The sequence below is a fragment of the Sesamum indicum genome, linkage group LG13, assembly GCF_000512975.1.
Source record: "Sesamum indicum cultivar Zhongzhi No. 13 linkage group LG13, S_indicum_v1.0, whole genome shotgun sequence".
Taxonomy (NCBI): Eukaryota; Viridiplantae; Streptophyta; class Magnoliopsida; order Lamiales; family Pedaliaceae; genus Sesamum; species Sesamum indicum.
Window position 1 is genome coordinate 2211088 of NC_026157.1, and position 19099 is coordinate 2230186.

Below are 19099 nucleotides of genomic sequence, written 5' to 3' on the forward strand. Positions count from 1 at the left end.
GACTCTTAGTGCAAGTCTCCATAGGACACTCGAAGCCCAATCTCGAGGTCCTCGACTTGGAACGTTTCAAACCCAACCTCTCACAGTTGATTTCATGACTGCCGTCCAATGTTCAGTCCAATTGCATTGTTGTTAAAGTGGTATGTGGATTGTGTTGTGATGTTCAGGCAGAAATAAACATACAAAATGAGCACAACAAATAAAGAAGCCAATTAAGTGAATAGCCATTTTATTCACTAAATAATATTTCATAATAGATTACGTTCAGGCCAATCTAATTGGATTTTAGGTCATATATCCTAACAGGGTCCACCTCCATCCTGCCGTTGCTGCTCGTGATTGCCTCCTTGTAGCACTTTCATGTTGTGTATTGATCAACTTTGACTTCTCCTACATTGTTTTTGTGAGAAAATTTCAGCTTCATATAATACGTAGGGAGAACAGATTGGGAAGTGCTCAGAGCAGGTCGTCCTAGAATAAGGTTGTATGCTGATGGCATATCCGCGACTTGGAAGTGAACTATCCTTGTCCTCCTAGTGGGTTCCAAGCAAAAAGGAAGGGGAACTGAAATTTATCCTAACGGGTGTACGACCTCAACTGCAAATCCATACAACAAAGTATCACAGGCTCTAGCGGGATGTCCCCTAACTTCATTTATTGATATACTTTATAGAACAGGACTTGCACGGAGCTACTTGAACCCACAATGATACGATGAGTAGTATAATTAGCCATTGTGGCAGAAATAACAAGTGCATCATTATTTGGTAAATGTACTCCCTAGTCGTTAGCAAAACCAAAATGGATCATTTGTCCTCCTGCTAGTGCCTTGTCGTCTATTTCCATAACATTTCTGATAGCCCTTGCGTGAGCGCGTCTAGCTCATCTTGAGTCCCCGTCCGTGGGTTCTCCTGCTATTATATGGATTATTCCTTTTGCTGGAATATTCTCTGGACTCATTTCTCTAGCTGAGGTCTCTTTCCTTTTATGTTTCCCTTTGCAAGGACTTCCTCTTGCTGCTCAGTTCTGCGGAAGCTGTGGTGAAGTGAACATTCTTCCTTCTCTTCACGCTTTTTTTCCTTATCCACGTAGTCCTTTAGGTAGCTAACTTGAATAAGTCTTTCTATTTCTAGCCTGGGCTGGCGGCAACGATTGGTATCGTGCCCATTATCTCTATGATACCTACAAAAGTACGTAGATTTTGGGAGCTGAGGACCTTCATCTGAGCCTTTAGGCCATTGCAAGGCAGGAAGCCGGTCAATCGCTACAAACATCATTGCAAGATTAGTTACTGGAGGTGTGTAATGGTCATTTTTTGGATCAAGGGGGTAAAATGCCCTCATAGTTCTCCCCTTGGTCTGCGAGTAGACGGTATCTCAATCTCCTTTCTCTTGTCACGTCCATTCTTCTTGACCTACTAGGCGTCCTCTAAATTCATATATTTTTTCTACCCGAGCTAGCACGTCTAAAAATTCAGTAGCTGGTTTCTTAGCTAATGATCGAACAGAGGCCCTCCAGGAAGACCCTGAGTGGATGCACTGACCAACACCTCTTGGAGGGCTATAGGGACCTCGAAGATGGTTATGTCAAAATGCTGGACATAGGTCCTATTTCCTTATCTTCTTGCTTGATCTTGAAAAGTCTAATGGCTAAATTTCTGTACTTCTTACTACTAGCAAACTGATGTGGGAAGAGGAAGCTGAATTCTGCAAAAGATATAACTGATCGAGCAGGAAGCTGGACGAACCTTTATTGGACAGAATTTGTTAGTGTACTAAGAAAAACACAACATTTGATATCGTTAGTATACCTATGCAGCAAAGCTGCATTTTCGAACTTACAGATGTGTTTAGCTGGATCAGTGGTGCCATCATCAGCAGGTAGATGTGAAGGGGCTCAAAAGTGAGCAGGAAGTTCTTCTACCATGAAGTGTTTGCTGAAAGAAATCCCATGCTCAGCAGGCATGGTTTCTTTTGTCACCTGCTGGTGAAGTTCCACCATCTCCTTCTTTAGGGATTTCCAAGTACCAGGGGGCTGATGTCCAGCTACCTCCTTGCCTGCAAAATTAGAAGGGGTGGATTAATCTTGCTGGAGTCTAGCAAGGATCTACTCATCAATTTCTTGGCTTCCTGGTGTTCCCCCGACCTACTCTGCTGGCTTGAGAACCACAGAGGTTTGAGTTGATGGTCTCCATGATGAACTGACAAAGCTGCTCACAGAAGATTGAGTTCAAATCAGCAGGTTCAGCTACTTGGTCAAGAGTTGGAGCCTGGACAAGAGCATTAGCCCGTGGTGCTGGATCTGGACCATGGACGTTAGCATCTCCCAAAGTGAGATTGGTAGGTGGAATAGTAAGTATAGATGCAACAGGGAGGGAAGAGTCTCCTTCATAGGATGTGTAGTAACCTCCATTGTTGGAATTTATCATTTCTCACGCCAAAGCTCAAGTGTTCCCATAGATGGGGCCAATGATGCATACAAGAAATTTGCCTACACCACAAGAATCCAAGGATTTTTAAGAAAATTCTAAGATTATTTGAGGATTAGCCCTGCAAAACAGAGGTTAGTATTCCGAAATTTAAGTCAGTAACAATTTTTGAAGAAATAAAAGGGAAAACTTGAAACAAAGTGAGAATAACAGTGAGATATGATTAAAGATGATGAATATTCATGTGGAGTGAAAAATATAGAATTAGAATAGCCTAAGAACCGAGAGAAAATGGAGAAGATAAGTGAGAGTTTGAGAGTGAAGAGTGATGTTACCAAATAACTGCACAAGTCCTGTATTTATAGGCTTGTACAGAGCTGGATACAGGGTCAAATACTGCATTCCGTACGTCATTAGAAAGCTATTTGAGTTGGTTGTCATATGCAACAGATTGTTGATGTGGATAATATTGACTAAGATACATGAGCTGGACTGAACACTGTTAAGTCTGCCTAAAAATCCCGGAGTTAGTTATTTGTGGATTTTTCAGCTTATTAGCCATCGATTTAGTTGGAACCACCTAGAGATACTTTAGGGTGATGTGTAGAAACGTGTTGGAATGCTATATGATGTGGCCTCTCAGCTGTATAATGACGTGTCTGACTGAAATTGGATTAATTCTTAGGCCTACCAGTTCGATAAGATAACAAGTGAGCTTGTGAGCCTTTTTTCCCTACTGATGGGCCTTATCCGTCCTGTTGGTTCTACTGATGAGCCAGCTGGGCTCTTACCCGACTTATCCTGCTGGTCCTGCTGATGAGCCAGCTGACCTCTTACCCGACTAGGCTAGAAAGTCTAGCTTGTGGGCTTGACCTAATAATTTTAGGGGATACATCAGTATTCATACTTTTTTATATAAGATATATTTGGATATGCGAAAGATATTGTGGATTTTTTTGAATTAATTTTGTAATTTAAAGTTTAAAATAACTTAAAGTTAGACTAGTACTTATTGCATCATTACTGTTGTGTTGATTTGTGGACAAAATTGAAAAAGTTCTTTTATGTATTCTAATCCTTCTCTTACACTATGTACATTGCTCAATGTTTTTCTAATTCTGAACTTCTTGAACTGATAAAATATTTAAAATCTCCTTTTCAATTTTCAAGAAAAAATTAAGAGAAATGTGCATATATGAACAACTTTCAAAGTGGCATGTTTTAAAGGGGTGTACAAAGCTATAGAGGCTAATATTAAAAGCTCTAAATGCAACACCAAAATATAGAATGTTAAAAGAAAATTAGAATATTTTTTTTCTATAAATATGAAAGTTTGTGGATGCAAGATTTTAGAAAAATATAGAAGTTAAGAAAAATTTTAGGAAAGTTCTATGTATAAGTTTAGAAGCTTTTACAGTATTTAAAAATATTTTTAAAAAGTTTATTTAAAGCTTCTCACCACACGATTGAAATTAATCTTCACCGTCCATTTGAAAAGCCAAATGTAGAAATATTTGATTGGAGCTCATTTCTAATAATCAAATTCGATATCAGTATTTTCATCAAAATTTTCTTATCGAACTCTTTTAGTTATTTACACATCACTTTAGGATGGAGAAAGAAAAATAATTAATATTTAAAAATAAAAAATTATGTATCATCTGCAACGTGAGTCTATAATAGTAGTCATGGTTTTTTTTTTTTATTTATAGCTTTGAAGTATCCATTTGTCTTGCCTGTTCAAGACAAAAACATGACTTGCTAAAAAATACTAAGAGAGTTGTAAATATCATTAATCAACAGAATTATAAGATACATAAAAAAAATATCTAAACCTATTGATACTTTTAGATACGGAGAATATATATATATTATATATATCTTTTTTTTTTCTAAGAAGAAAAAAAAAAGAGAAAACAAAAAGGTATTAGCATGCAAGCTCCATTGCTTGCCTTTTGCCTTCCTAACTATTCGCAGGTTCTCAAGGCAATACACTTATTTCTCCTTCCCAATTTTCATTTACATTTTGCATTTCCGACACAAACTCATGCTCACACAATATTGCAGAAAGTGATCAAGAAAAGAAAAGAAAGAAATGGAATCCTTGATTATTATCTACAATTGAATCCCATCCTCTTATCAAAAGTGACCATGCATGCATGATCTTTTGTGATCCCATCCATTTTTTCATATTCTAATCATTATCAGATCTCTCATGTTTGAAAGATCATTCTTGTTTGTCGATCTACTTTCTTGATCTTTTCTTCTTTCTCTATTTAATCTTGATCTTTTCTTGTGGATCCTAAGTTTTTCTTCTACTCTCTAGAGCTTCATTGACAAGTAATATATACTACAGATAAAAATGTCCGGCTTTGTGGGCATTCTTGTCTCAGATCCTTGGCTTCAGAGCCAATTTACTCAAGTCGAGCTTCGTGGCCTTCAATCCAAAGTATGTCAATGCACTGAGTGTTTGTTGATATTACTTTTTTTAAATAAATTCAATTAATGATCGGATATCATACTGTTACAGTATAGCTCAGCCAAGGATGCCTCCGGGAAGGTCACACTGGCAGCTCTGCCACCAGTTATGGTGAAGTTGAAGGCCATCCTTGACATTTTAACTCAGGACGAGATTAAGGACATCTTGAGCGAGGAATCGTCAGACATGGACCAAGAAATCGATTTTGAATCCTTCCTTCGGGTATGTGCTTGAGAATTATACACAATTTCAATTTCTTTCTTCCTCTATCCCGCTCCCATTCATTGCTGTCATTATTGGTATTCATATTAGTAAGAACAAAATGTGAATGACTCATGTGCTAGACTAGACGGACATAACACTCTCTTATGTGTTCGTATAGTCACTGAATCACATCCTTGAAATCAAAGCATATATCACTTTTGTTTGTGTCATGTGAAGGCATATCTGAACCTACAAGCTCGAGCAACAGCAAAAGGGGGCGGTTCCAAGAAAAGTACACCTTCATTCCGATCCACCTCGTTTCTCAAAGCCACTACAACTACGCTTCGTCACACAATCAGTGAATCTGAGAAGTCCTCTTATGTTACCCACATAAACAACTTTCTCAAAGATGATCCATTTTTAAGTAAATATCTTCCTATAGATCCCTCAACAAATGCTCTCTTCGACTTGGCCAAGGATGGTGTTCTTTTATGGTACATACTCCACTTAACATTCCTCACCAATATGGTATCTCGGCAAATTCATCCATACTTAGATGCACACATCTGGAGAAACAAGCATATATTGTATGTTGTAGTTGATCCATTTAATTATTTTCTGCAGTAAGCTGATTAATGTAGCAGTACCTGGTACAATAGATGAGCGAGCTATCAATACCAAGCAGGTGCTAAATCCATGGGAGAGGAATGAAAACCATACTTTGTGCCTCAATTCTGCTAAGGCAATTGGGTGTACTGTGGTGAATATTGGCACCCAAGATTTGGTTGAAGCAAGAGTAAGCAAGCTACTCCTAGTTATATCTTGCAATTTCAAACAGATGGTAGTTATAATATACATGAAGCAACTGACTGTAGTGTTGTAATTATTCTACAGCCTCATCTAGTCGTTGGACTGATTTCTCAAATAATCAAGGTAAACATATGCTCCATTCCACCATGTTATGATTATATGCTGCAGATATTATAAAATTAAATGTTCACATATATTACCCTTAATATTGTGGGAATCAGATACAACTGTTAGCTGATCTTAATCTGAAGAAGACTCCTGAACTTGTTGAGTTGGTGGAGGACAGTAAGGTAACAATCATCGACTTGTTAGCATGCAGTTGCCACGTTCTCTTAACTAAAGGGATTTTTTAAAACTTATTCTTGAATTATTGATTCCACAAAGTACAGGATGTGGAAGAGCTTATTAGCTTAGCCCCAGAGAAAGTTCTACTGAAATGGATGAATTTTCATCTAAAGAAAGCCGGGTATAAAAAGACGGTTACCAATTTTTCATCTGATCTCAAGGTAAGAAGACAGCTGCTATTTAATTGTTTCTTAAATTTTTGTAGCTTATGAATTTCCTAGATGGAGCATTTACAGTTTGTGAAATAGCAAAGAATGCTAAATAGCTGGTGACTAAAACTTGGACAATGAAAATGTATGTTATTGTGAAATTGTATCCCGCGGAAGACTTCCACAATCATGTAACCTCGTATCTTGAACAAACTTTATCAACATCGCATGTTTCATGTTTCTCAATTTCTATGACATTTTATTTTTTTTAATTCTCTTCGTTGGTTTTTATTTCTTGTTTCCTTTTTCCAGTTTGGTGGAATACTGGAGCTTTGGTTAATAGTTTGCCAAAACTCTCAATAACTTTGAAATGAAAATCGATCATAGTTCTATACCCATTGCTTCAAGCATTCTCCTATGAAAGGTAGATTAACTTATTTTCTGTACCTCTACTGAACCAGGATGTCCTAGCTTTCTTGTTCATTAATATCTTGAAGTCCAATTAGCCTTGTGATATCAAAATATTTTTATGAAAACTTTCGGAAATGTTATAGCTCCTTTGCTTTGCAAGACATCATTGTTGGAAAATAGAAGTTGTGTTGTGGGCAAATCACTGTCTTAACAGTGAAATTTCGGTGCTACTGTGGTGCTGATAGCATAAATCGTTCGCTTCCCAAGGTTTACACAACTATAACTCTTTAACACGTGCACTCGTGGTAGAGAGCTTGGAACAATGAACAAAAAAAATTAGAAAACGATAAGGAAGACGAGAGAGCAGAAGAGAGCTCGGACTGTAAACAGTGAATAAGAGCTAGAAGAATTGTATATATGAACGAATAGAAGTGAGGTTATTTATAGAAGAGCCAGCTTGGGTGGTTGAGAAAAATAAGCAACATAACTCTTATTAGTATGTCAAAAATCGGCCAAGTTGGAGGATTTTCCTCAACCTCCATGACTTGGTCTTCTTAGGAGTTCAAAACCGAGAAGAATGAGAGATTTCAATGTAATTTTTCCAAAAGGAATATAACCACGCCAGCCCAGCCCAACGGGCGCGTGCGTGTGGTAATTCTACCAAAATCCACCTACCCACACTTCTCATTCCAAATATAATAAGTTGGCTCAATATATATGGGAAAAAAGGAGTTACACTACCTATGTGGGATAAGACAAATTGCATTAGTCATTCCCTACAATTCCCCGCAAATGTCTAGTATAGATAAAGAATATGATTTTCTGAGTGAAGGAAGAAATATACTTAAGCATTAATAACTTTTGATTGAATTAATGCATAATGAAGTGAGGCAATCAAAATGGCTAACGAGAATGATATAACTCTTGAACTTTCAATAGCTCAGATTGAGACCCAACAATCATGTATAAATTCCTTGGTGTTCGTTGTTCCACGGTAAAAGTTCCGAGCCCTATTAATGGCTTTGCGCTAATACTTGGGTTCTGATGAGTGCTCTAGAAAGAACTTCCAATTTTCTTTCATAGAAGGCAGCCCACCTTCACACCCTTCCTTCGTAGCCAAATCAGATGATACACTTTGGCGATCTTACCTACCAAATAAAAGGCCTGCTAGGTGATCGAAATCGCTCAGGTCAGTGAGGCCATCGAGATAGCTTCATCAAATCTATAGACCATTCAACAATTGAGCTATGAGGCTATCCTCCTGAATATAGTCAGGGTTATCCATGAAGTCTTTGTTAGGACCACCCAAAATACAAGGCTATGGATTTATATTTACCATACTCCATCAATCAAGGGGTTTTAGCCCCATTGCTCTTGAGGACTCTAATATAATTCTCCTGATAAGTCCTTTCGTAATAGGATCTGTCAAGTTCCTTTCGGACCTCACATAATCTAAGGAGATTATCCCATTCTTTAGGAGTTCTTTTACTACTTCATGTCTAATACGAATATGTCTCCTTTTGCCCTTGTAAGCATAGTTCTTGACAATTCTAATAGCAGCTTGGGATTCGCAATGCAGAGACACTGCACAGTTGACCCCCACAAGGGCACATCTCCTGATAAGTTTCTTAGCCACTCTGCTTCTTGACTTGCTAATTCAAGAGCTATAAATTCAGTATCTATAGTAGAGCGAGCTATACAAGTTTGTTTTGCAGATTTTTAGGAAATAGCTCCCCCACCCAAAGTAAAAACATATCCACTACTTGAGCTTACTTCATCATTATTAGTAACCCAATTCGCATCACAAATCCTTCTAACACTGCGGGAAATTTATTAAAGTGCAAACTCAAGTTTATAGTACTGTTTAGATATCTCAACAAGCAACGTAATGCATCCCAGTATTCATTATTGGGATTATGGATATACCGACTTAGCCTACTCACAGCGTAAGCTATGTCAGGTCTAGTGTAGTTAATGAGAAACATGACACTCCCTATGATTTTTGCATACTCAGCTTGTGACACTATCACTTTTATTCTTTTTGAGACATACGCTCCGGTCATAAGGTGTTTTGACTGGTATCTCATCTTAACCACCGAACTGTCCAAGATTTTCTTTATGTAGTGTGACTGACAAAGAGAGAACCTATTTTCACTTTTTCTAATTTTAACGCCTAGGATTAAATCAGCTTCTCCTAGATCTTTTATGTCAAACTATGCTGATAAGAATCTTTTGGTTTCCTCAGTTATTTCTAAGTTGCTGCCAAAAATCAGCATATCATCGACATGTAGGCATATAATAACGCATTCTGTCCCAAACAATTTTGAGTATACACATATGATTGTCTTATATCGATTAGTTGTTAAAGTATGATCAAACTTTTCATACCATTGTTTGAGTGCTTGTTTTTTAGTCCATATAGTGATTTTTTGTGTTTACATACTTTATTTTCTTGATTGGGTGGATTATTAAGCCAAGAATAGCTGACACTGCAACTAGAGTTCTAATGGTTGCAATTTTTGTCACAGGTGAGTATGTGTCAAAATAGTCTATGCCTTTCTTTTGAGTATGAACCACAATCACTAATCGTGCCTTAAATTTGTCTATTGACCCATGTGGTTCATTTTTTTCTTGAAAATCTATTTGCATTTTATAGGCTTACTTCCTATAGGCAAATTCACTAAATCCCACATATGATTTAACATGATAGAATCTAGTTCGCTTCTAATGGTTTCTTTCCAGAAACTAGAGTCTATGGAGGTTATTGCTTCTATATATGTCTTGGGATCATCTTCAACTAGAAACATTGACCAAAGTCTTCATTTAGATTTTCTAGGTCTTCCAATAGGAAAGCAGTTAGATAGTCTGGTCCAAAACTATGTTCCATTTTTTGTCTTTTACTTCTTCTAAGTTCATTTACAACAGAATTAGAGGAAGTTAACAAATGTTTGTTGCTTAAAGAGGCTATGTTTGTTCTAGTAGTTTTAATCAATGGAAAAACTAGTTCAAAGAATTCAGCATCTCTTGGTTCACGAAGAGAGTTATCATTTAAAAATGGGTGAACAACAATTTAACCTCCTATAATATTGAAAATGAGCAAATTACCCCCTATGAAAAAATATAGCAATTTACCCCCCTGTACTTTTTAAAATGAAGCAATTTACCTCCTTATACAGGGATGTAAATTGCTTCATTTTAAAAAATATAAGAAGATAAATTGTTGTATTTTAAAAAATACCGGGAGATATTATTTATTTTTTCATAAGAGGGTAATTTGCTCATTTGCGATACCACAAGGGAATTACTTGCATTTTTTCCATGTAAAAATATGAATCTACATGTGGCACTATTTTGGGCGTACCTAATAAACACACAGTCAAAGATCTTAGGTCCTATGTTTGTATTCTTAAATTCTGGATATGCCACTTTGGCTAGACAACCCCACACCTTAAAAAGTTTAAAGTTAGGAGCAAACCCTTTCTATAATTCATAAGGGGTTTTATTCAATTTTTTATGTGGGACTCTATTAAGGATATAGCAATGCAGATAAAACTGTTTCCCCCCATATATTATTTGGCATACCTAAGCTTAGAAGCATAGCATTCATCATTTCTTTCAGAGTTCTATTTTTGCGTTCAGCTATGCCATTATGTTGAGGTGTATAAGGTGCACTAATCTCATGAATTATTCCATTGTTCTCACAGAATTCCTTCAAGAATTTAGTGTTGTATTCTCCACCCCTATCAGATCTAAGTCTTTTAATCTTCCTATTTAATTGATTTTCAACTTCAGCCTTAAATTTCATAAACATTTCAGCAGCCTCATCTTTTGATTTTAATAGATAAATCCTATTATATCTAGGAAAATCATCAATGAAGGAGATAAAATTTTTTTTACCACCCTTGCTTAATGTGTTTTTGAAATCAGCTAGATCCAAGTGAATTAATTTGAGTAATTCAGTGCTTCTAGAGGTGACAGGTTTAAAAGGTTTCTTTACGTATTTTGCCTCTATACAGACTCCACATTTAGAGCATCTATTTGTGTCAGAAATATTTATAAGATTCATAATCTTCAACCTTTTAATAGAGGAATAGTTCACATGTCCTAATCTACCATGCCAAATATCAATGGATTCCATCAAATAAGCAGAATTGGAAGAATTTTTATTAATAGCAGTGGAAACAATGTTTAGGACAAATAAACCATCAGATAAGTATTTCTTTCCTACAAAGTTATTATTTTTAATGATTATTACCTTATCAGATTCTAACATAATTTTCAATTCAGCTTTTTTCAAGAAACTACCAGAAACTAGATTTCTACATAAAGAAGGCACCTATAATACGTCATTCAAAGCTAGTGCTTTGCTAGAAGTAAGTTTAAGGAAGATCTTTCCTTTACCCAAAACTCCGATAGTTGTAGAGTTCCCCATGAAGACACACTCGCCATCTGTTGCGTCAAGAAGTTCATGAAATAGGGCTTTATTGGAGCAGAAATGCCTAGATGTGCTAGTCTCTAGTATCCAGTCTTCTTTGTTCTCCATCAGGTTGGCCTCTACAACTACCGCAGTGATGATCTCTTCATTTTCTGCTAGGTTGACTTGTGGAGTAGATTGAGTGGCTGGTTTTTAGTTTGCCTTTTGTGGATCCTTTCTTTGATAGCACTAGTATGTTTTGTCATGGTTTTCCACAGCAGTAGCACAGTATTTTGTTGTTTTGGATCTTAGTAAGGTCCTTTAAATGCCTTATGTTGATTGTTCTTAGTTAGGAGGGAATTTTTCAAGTAGTACATTAGATTGTAAAATCTCACACATTTTCATACCCTCGCTCAGAACTTCTGTCACTAGGTTCTGTATCCGTGGATTTGGTCCATTATGAGCTTCTCATCGATCATTTGAAATTGGAGCCATGTACTGACGTCGTACTTTTTTCTTCTAGCGTCATCACCTCCATATCTTGCATCCATTGTAGTCCAGATTTCTTTGGCGCTCCGTTTTATTGTCTCTGTCATATTTCTGTTTTGCCTTATCCTCAGATTTTGTAGTTGTCCAATCTGCACTGATCGCTGTTGTAGTAATGACAAGAGTGGAGATTTCTGCTACCGTTTCCGGTGGATTTTGGAACAGCACATAGTTCACGTCCAATTGTTCAAAAAAGATGAGCAACTTTTGTGACCATCGTTTAAAATTGGTTTCGTCAAGTGGCTCTAGCTTGGAGAGATCAGGCAGTGTTTTAGTAACCGGAACAACCATTAGAACAAATTTCGCTTTCAACTGTTGGAAAATAGAAGCTGTGCCTGGGCAAACTACTACTTTGAAAGCGAAATTTCGGTGCTACCATGGTGTTGATAGCGTAAACCGTTCGCTCCCTAAGGTTAACACAACTATAAGTCTCTAACACGCATACTAGTGATAGAAAGGTTGAAACCACGAACAAAAAAAATCAGAAAACGGTAAGGAAGACAAATTGCATTAGTCATTCCCAACAATCATGGTTGTGTCATTAAGCTGCCAAAATGGAAAGTGCTCCGGAGTCTTTTTCTATTTCAGGACATGAATCATAATAAAATAAGAAAAGCCCTTTTTATTGTTTCTGTTCTCTGCCAAGTAACTTCAGCTTCAAAAGAGGAACAAAATAAGGTACACAACAAAGATATGAGCACAGAAAATAAGCTGAGATAGGAATTCAGATCCACCAAGATGGAAAGAATCAGCGAACTGTGAGAAAAACTGCACATTCAATTTTTCATCTCTGAAAGATAGAAAGTAACTGCCAGTGATGGGTGGGTGGTAGGAATTAGACTCTCATATTTTCTCGGGGAAAGCCCTTATATTGCTTCATAATGGTCTGCTTGTATTAATTTGAGTTTTTCATTTGGTAGGTATTCGACCTTTCTAAACATTTATCTGTTATTGTTGTTTTAACTACGGAACATTTACTTATCTTTTTTTTTTTTCTCACAAAACAAATCACTCAAAACATAAATCCAAACATTACGTTAGACTTTCAATTAACTTATTTTCTTAACAGATAAAAGTAAAAATTAGTGTTTCAGCATGAACAAGAGATAGCAAGATAAAACTGAATAAAATGATGATAGCAATGACGATGAAAACTATACAAGAAGAATAAAAAAGGACAATTATATGTGTACCCATATAAAGTTACTGCAATCTTTTCATCTGCTAAGATATGGTGCATTTTCTATACAATATAGGAATCTTGTCAAAATTTGTCCAGCTAGTTGTTATGAGATCTTTCTCTATTGCTATTATTGGAGAATTAGTTTATCTGTCCAATGTCGTGGTTGTGCTTCTGATACAATATTTTCCTAATAATTCATTGCGAGTGCTTGTTTTAATTTGTTGTTTCATTTTCTTCTTTACTCTTCCTCTAGAAGATGAACAATGCATATGGTTGATTGGCTGTAATATATTTTCCCAACTTGAATTGGTTGTTGTCCTAAACAATTTCACGAGTACATTTCATCTGCAGGATGGAGAAGCATATGCTCACTTGCTCAATGCTCTTGCCCCAGAACATGGCACAACTACGACACTGGAAACGAAAGATCCTACTGAAAGGGCAAATTTGATTCTTCAGCAAGCGGATAAGCTGGAATGTCAGAGATATGTTACCCCACAAGACATTGTTGAGGGCTCACCAAACTTAAATCTTGCATTTGTTGCTCAAATATTCCAACACAGGTTAGACCAGATGCTAAGTTTTAGTCATTTGGTGCAAAGGACGGATGCTTTTATCTCCTTTTAAGTCATTTTAAGTAATATAGATTGTGCCGCAATGTCAGACTTCTGGAGCATTTTCTTTCTTAATAATCTAATTGAAGAGAGAAATGGAACAACGAATGACAATATAATAGAACACGTCACTGTAGATGGCTGTTGACAAACCTCTACATAATTCTCTGCCGATGGAGTATGCTTGATTCATAACCTCATTTAGTCGAAAGTAGACTCAAAATGCCACTCATTGGCTGAATTCAGTTGTTTCTGGAGAGCTCAAGCTCAGGAAGTTTCTGAAAGTAGTTTACATTTCCAAACAGAAGTAGTCTTGATTGTTTGAACTCTGTTAATACAGTGGAACTTCTTTATAGAGTGGAGTGTTGGAGGTATTACAGTTTTGGTCCCTCAAATTTGAAGCTTAGTCTGTTTTGTGTTGCTTTCTTTTCCAGTGATGCTTCTTAATATGATTACAAATCACTTTTTATTCAGAAATGGACTGACTACGGACAACACAAAGAGTTCGTTTGCTGAGATGATGACAGATGATGTTGAAACTTCACGGGAAGAGAGATGCTTCCGGCTGTGGATTAAAAGCCTCGGAGTTGACTCTTCTGTGAACAATTTATTTGAGGATGTGAGGACAGGGTGAGGATTCCATTTCTTTGTTTATGATATTGAGTTGTGAAATTTTCCACTGATTTTTATACATACTGCACGCATGCAGATGGGTTCTTCTGGAAGTGCTGGATAAAATTTCTCCTGGATCTGTAAATTGGAAATTGGCTACAAAACCTCCAATTCAGATGCCTTTTAGGAAAGTTGAGAATTGCAACCAAGTTATAAGTCTTGGGAAGGAACTCAACTTCTCCCTTGTGAATGTAGCTGGCAATGATATTGTGCAGGGAAACAAAAAGCTAATATTAGGTAAAATTCTCCAACTTGGAAAATTTTGTTGTTTTCTCCAAACCTCTGTATGAAACTTCCCAAGAACCATTTCTCAGGTTCATTCTTGCCTCTTAATTTTGTCTATTATTCAACTTCACTGGTTTTTCCTTTGTTTTCTTTAATTTTGCAGCCTTCCTATGGCAGTTAATGAGATTTTCTATGCTCCAACTGTTGAAGAACTTGAGATTTCATTCACAAGAAAAGGAGATAACTGATGCTGACATACTAAATTGGGCAAACAACAAAGTTAAGAAATCTGGTAGAAGTTCCGAAATGGAGAGCTTCAAAGTAATGCCCGATACCTTATCATGTTGTGTACTCAGTTTGTTGTTTTATGTGTCAGTTAATGATCTTTCTGGTATTGTAGGACAAAAGCCTTTCAAATGGGACTTTCTTTCTTGAGCTACTAAGTGCTGTAGAGCCGCGGGTAGTTAACTGGAGTCTCGTCACAAAAGGCGAAACTGGTACGCAACTTCTTCTTCATGTTTGCCCAATCGAATGACTTAATTTTTTATCTTTGCTCGCATTTATCATCTTGGTGAATGTTCAACATCTTTTTCTCAAGTTGGTAATTTGGATTTATTTGTAATTGCAGATGAGGATATGAAGTCAAATGCAACATATATAATCAGTGTTGCCAGAAAGCTTGGATGTGCCATATTTTTATTACCTGAGGACATCATGGAGGTACATGTAGCAGTAGGATTGATGAGATGATTCAAAACATGCAACTGCTTAAAGTCCTGATGATTTGCTGGTTTTTACTTGGTTTCTTATCTTACTATGTTATCCATTTCAGTAACTTGGCAAGATTGAGAAATGCTTCATTGCTACAAGTCAAGTCATGCATTAACTATGCCTTTGGAAGTTTGTATATGTGATACATGTATACATCTTCCCTTAACCTTTCTAAATATGTGTTTGAATTGGTGGTGATAGGTGAACCAGAAAATGATCTTAACTCTGACAGCAAGCATCATGTACTGGAGCCTGCAACGAAAGGGTTGCTACTCCGAGCAGACGTCCCCAGTAGCACCCACAGACGGCGGCGGTGAATCAGCTGATCTATCTAATTTGTCCATTGAGGATGCTTCATAAGGAGCTACTGTTCTCCCTGAAGCTAGCACTGAAAATCATAATCTCCAGGACCTACATTCATGCTGGAATGCATATATAAATAATATATACTTGCTTTTCTGTTTTCTTTTTAGTGTAATGCTTCTGGAGAAAGTCATCATAGAAAGAAAATATTTGAGTGAAGGAGGTGATGAGTTTGTAAGAGTGTAATACTTCTGTAGAAAGGTTTCCATAAAAAAGTATGAATGAGAAAAACGAAACCTCATATGCAACTCAGCTTCTCTCTCTGCGCAACTATAAAACCATATTATCATCCTTCATCTAATAATATCTGAACCTAAAAGTATTCCTACGAGTTCACTTGAACTTTTGTTTCAATCAGATAACAAAGAGGAAAAAGAAAGTGCAATCAATGTTTGAAACTAGTGCTTACAGATTTGTGTTTGTGTTTGAGACTAGAAATTTTTCATTTGACGTTGGAAGCTATTATCACTATAGCCTTTCAGAATCAACTTTTTATTAACGTGCGTCAAGAGCATAGCTCTTGGAAAATTATTTACTGCATCCTCGGCATACATCCGATATTTGTTGTTATGCTTAAAGCATATATTGAAGGGATCGCGTGGTACAACCCGGGAACGCCCTAGCGGAAGTGATAAATAAATACATATAATAATAAAATTTGAAGCGTAAAAAAAATGAATTCAAGGGGTACCCCCTTTGAGTTCCCGCGCATTTGCCGTAGTATAAAAAATTATGCAACAACAAAATATAATCACACGAGGTTATAGTTTGGAAGATAAAAGTAGAAGCGAAAATTAAATTCGAAATTTACTCTTAAATTTTCATGCTTCCACGTTGTTCATGTTTAACAAATAATAACATGTTAGACCTAAAGCCACAACACCGAATCGGGCTCTGATACCACTGAAAGAATCGGCATGGCTCGAGTACACGGCGGAAATATTTAAAACGGTTCAAAGGGGTGTTCTCTTGGAATTTCTAGGCGTTTGGTGTTTGTGAAAAGTATAATAATAAACATATAAACATGCTGCCCCGGTGTTTTAGAAAGTATGCAAAAAACACCCTCCTGTTTTCAGAATAGGCTAAAAATCCCCTCATGTTTTGTTTTAGTCAGCAAAAAATCTCATTCTGTTAGTAACTAACGGCAAATGGAGGAGACGCGCATCTGCTGCGTTTGATAGTCATTTTCTGCAGTTTAGGTTCATATTTAATAATACTGGGACTAAAATATCCCTCTATGGGTCTATTAACATACAAAGGGCTTTTTGGCTTGTTTTGTGTCTTCCTTTTGTCATTTCTCACCTTAAAAAATAAATTAAATTCTGCCATATTAAATATAAATTGAAATATTAAATTAAATTATATTTAAATTCAAATAATTTTATAAATGTTAATTATTAAATCTAACAATTATTTTTAATTAATTAAAATATATATTTAATTGGTAGAAAAAGTTTTACTTCCATTTTGAACATAAAAGAAGTGAGGTGTTACTTTTATCTTCTACGCCAACGAATGCCATCTGCGTCTTGTTACATTTGTCGTTGTACTCCAATTTCTAAATCTTCATTTCTATCTACGCAACCCTTTTTCTCGTACAGGATGTCACCTCAGTTTCGCCACATTTTATGCTTATTTGCGGGTGTGTCTGCTTGTGTGTGTGTGTGTGTGTACTTGTGCTTGCGTGTGTGTGTGTGTGTGTACGTGTAACGGTAGAATATTTTTTACTTCCATTTTGAACATAGAAGAAGTGAGGTGTTGCTTTTATCTTCTGCGCCAACGAATGCTATGTGCATCTTGTTACATTTGCCATTCTCCTTCAATTTCTAAGTCTTTATTTCTATCACACAATACTTTTTCTCGTACAGGATGTCACCATAATTTCGCAATATTTTATGCTCATTATGGGTATTGTGTGTCTTTGTAGTCTATTTATGTCCTTTGTAAAATTTTTGTGTGCTTGCATATATGTGTATTCTCATTTTTATTTACCTGATATGAAAGAGTATTTATTGAAAAGAAGAGCAATAACAGGACAGGAGAGAATGCATTGTCCCTCTTCTTTTTTTCTTACAATATATCTCGTTAACAAGAGTGGTCTTGGATAGATTTACTTTATTAGAGGGGATATAGTAAGAAAAATGAGTGGAGGATTGATAAAATCTGATAAATGCCTTGGGTGGTTATGATCTGCTAACCAATTCTTGAATTGGTTGCCAGCGACCACTACAAAATGTTGGAAGAGTGAGAATGGTCCTTTTGCTCAGGAATAATTAATCAGTTATATATGCTGTAGCTGATGCTTGACTCATGATTGTGCTTACATGTGGCTTATTCTTTATCAGGTAAAGAACAAATCATTCACCTGCCCATGTTTCAATTAGTTTTCCGCCTTCAGCTACTTATGGGCAGTTTCACACATATTTGAGTGGTAACAGTTTCCTAGTAATCTGGTGTAGCAGGTTTTTGTTGAGATCATGATGTCAACGAATATATTTTTATATGTTCTGCTCAGCTACTGCATTTCTTTTTTAATTTTATCGACCACAAACTTGAAAAATTTTGTTGAATAATGCCCCCTCCTTGTTCTGGCTTTCCATTTCCTTATCTGTGCGACGTTTTCTTTTTTGATGTGTGTGTGTAGTGTGTGTGGTGTGTGGGTGCGAGTGTGTGTGGTGTCGTGGTGTGTGTGTGTGTGTGTTTGTGTGTGCGGGTGGGGTGTGTGTGTGTGGTGTGTGTGTGGGTGCGTGGGTATGTGTGTGTGTGCGTGTGGGGTGTGTGTGTGTGTTTGTGAGTGGGTGGGTATGTGTGTGTGTGCGTGTGGGGTGTGTGTGTGTGTTTGTGAGTGGGTGGGTATGTGTGTGTGTGCGTGTGGGGTGTGTGTGTGTGTTTGTGTGTACGGGGTGTGTGGGTGTGCGTGTGTGTGTCACGGTAGAACATGTTGTACTTCCATTTTGAACATAGAAGAAGTGAGGTGTTGCTTTTATCTTCTGCGCCAACGAATGTCATCTGCGTCTTGTTACATTTGCCATTCTCGTTCAATTTCTAAGTCTTCATTTCTATCTTGATCAACCCTTTTTCTCAAGAATGATGTCACCATAGTTTCACAACATTTTATGCTCATTACGGGTATTGTTTGTCTTTGTGGTCTATCTATGTGCTTTGTAATATTTTTGTATATTTGCATAGATGTGTATTCTCATTTTTGTTTACCTAATACGAAAGAGTATTTATTCAAATGAAGAGCAATAACAAGACAGGACAGAGTGCATTGTCCCTTTTCTTTTTACCTTTCAATGTATCTCGTTAGCAATAGTGGTCTTGGATTGATTTACTTTAATAGAGGGGATATAGTGAGAGAAAATGAATGGAGGATTGATAAAATCTGATAAATGCCTTGAGTGGTTATGATCTGCTATCCAATTCTAGAATTGGTTGCCAGCGAACACTACAAAATGTTGTGGTTTTTCATAAGTAATCAAAAT

The 19099-nt window shown here is 36.6% G+C and overlaps 1 protein-coding gene across 1 annotated transcript; it reads left to right on the plus strand.

Moving 5' to 3' along the window:
- On the plus strand, positions 4512-15857 carry LOC105176144 (fimbrin-5-like). The gene is made up of 14 exons (XM_011098858.2): positions 4512-4877; positions 4959-5129; positions 5349-5605; positions 5736-5907; positions 6006-6044; positions 6143-6211; positions 6311-6427; positions 13321-13532; positions 14058-14213; positions 14293-14492; positions 14644-14801; positions 14881-14977; positions 15109-15200; positions 15453-15857. The coding sequence occupies exons 1-14, from the start codon at positions 4791-4793 to the stop codon at positions 15609-15611; spliced, it is 1986 nt and encodes a 661-aa protein (XP_011097160.1). The 5' UTR covers positions 4512-4790; the 3' UTR covers positions 15612-15857.

What these genes read in the sequence shown, in the direction of transcription:
- LOC105176144 (XM_011098858.2), top strand. Translation starts at nt 4,791, where the DNA reads ATGTCCGGCTTTGTGGGCATTCTTGTCTCAGATCCTTGGCTTCAGAGC. An exon ending in ATTTTGAATCCTTCCTTCGG is followed by an intron (nt 5,130 to 5,348) that starts GTATGTGCTTGA and finishes TGTCATGTGAAG; the next exon opens with GCATATCTGAACCTACAAGC. An exon ending in AAACAAAAAGCTAATATTAG is followed by an intron (nt 14,493 to 14,643) that starts GTAAAATTCTCC and finishes TTAATTTTGCAG; the next exon opens with CCTTCCTATGGCAGTTAATG.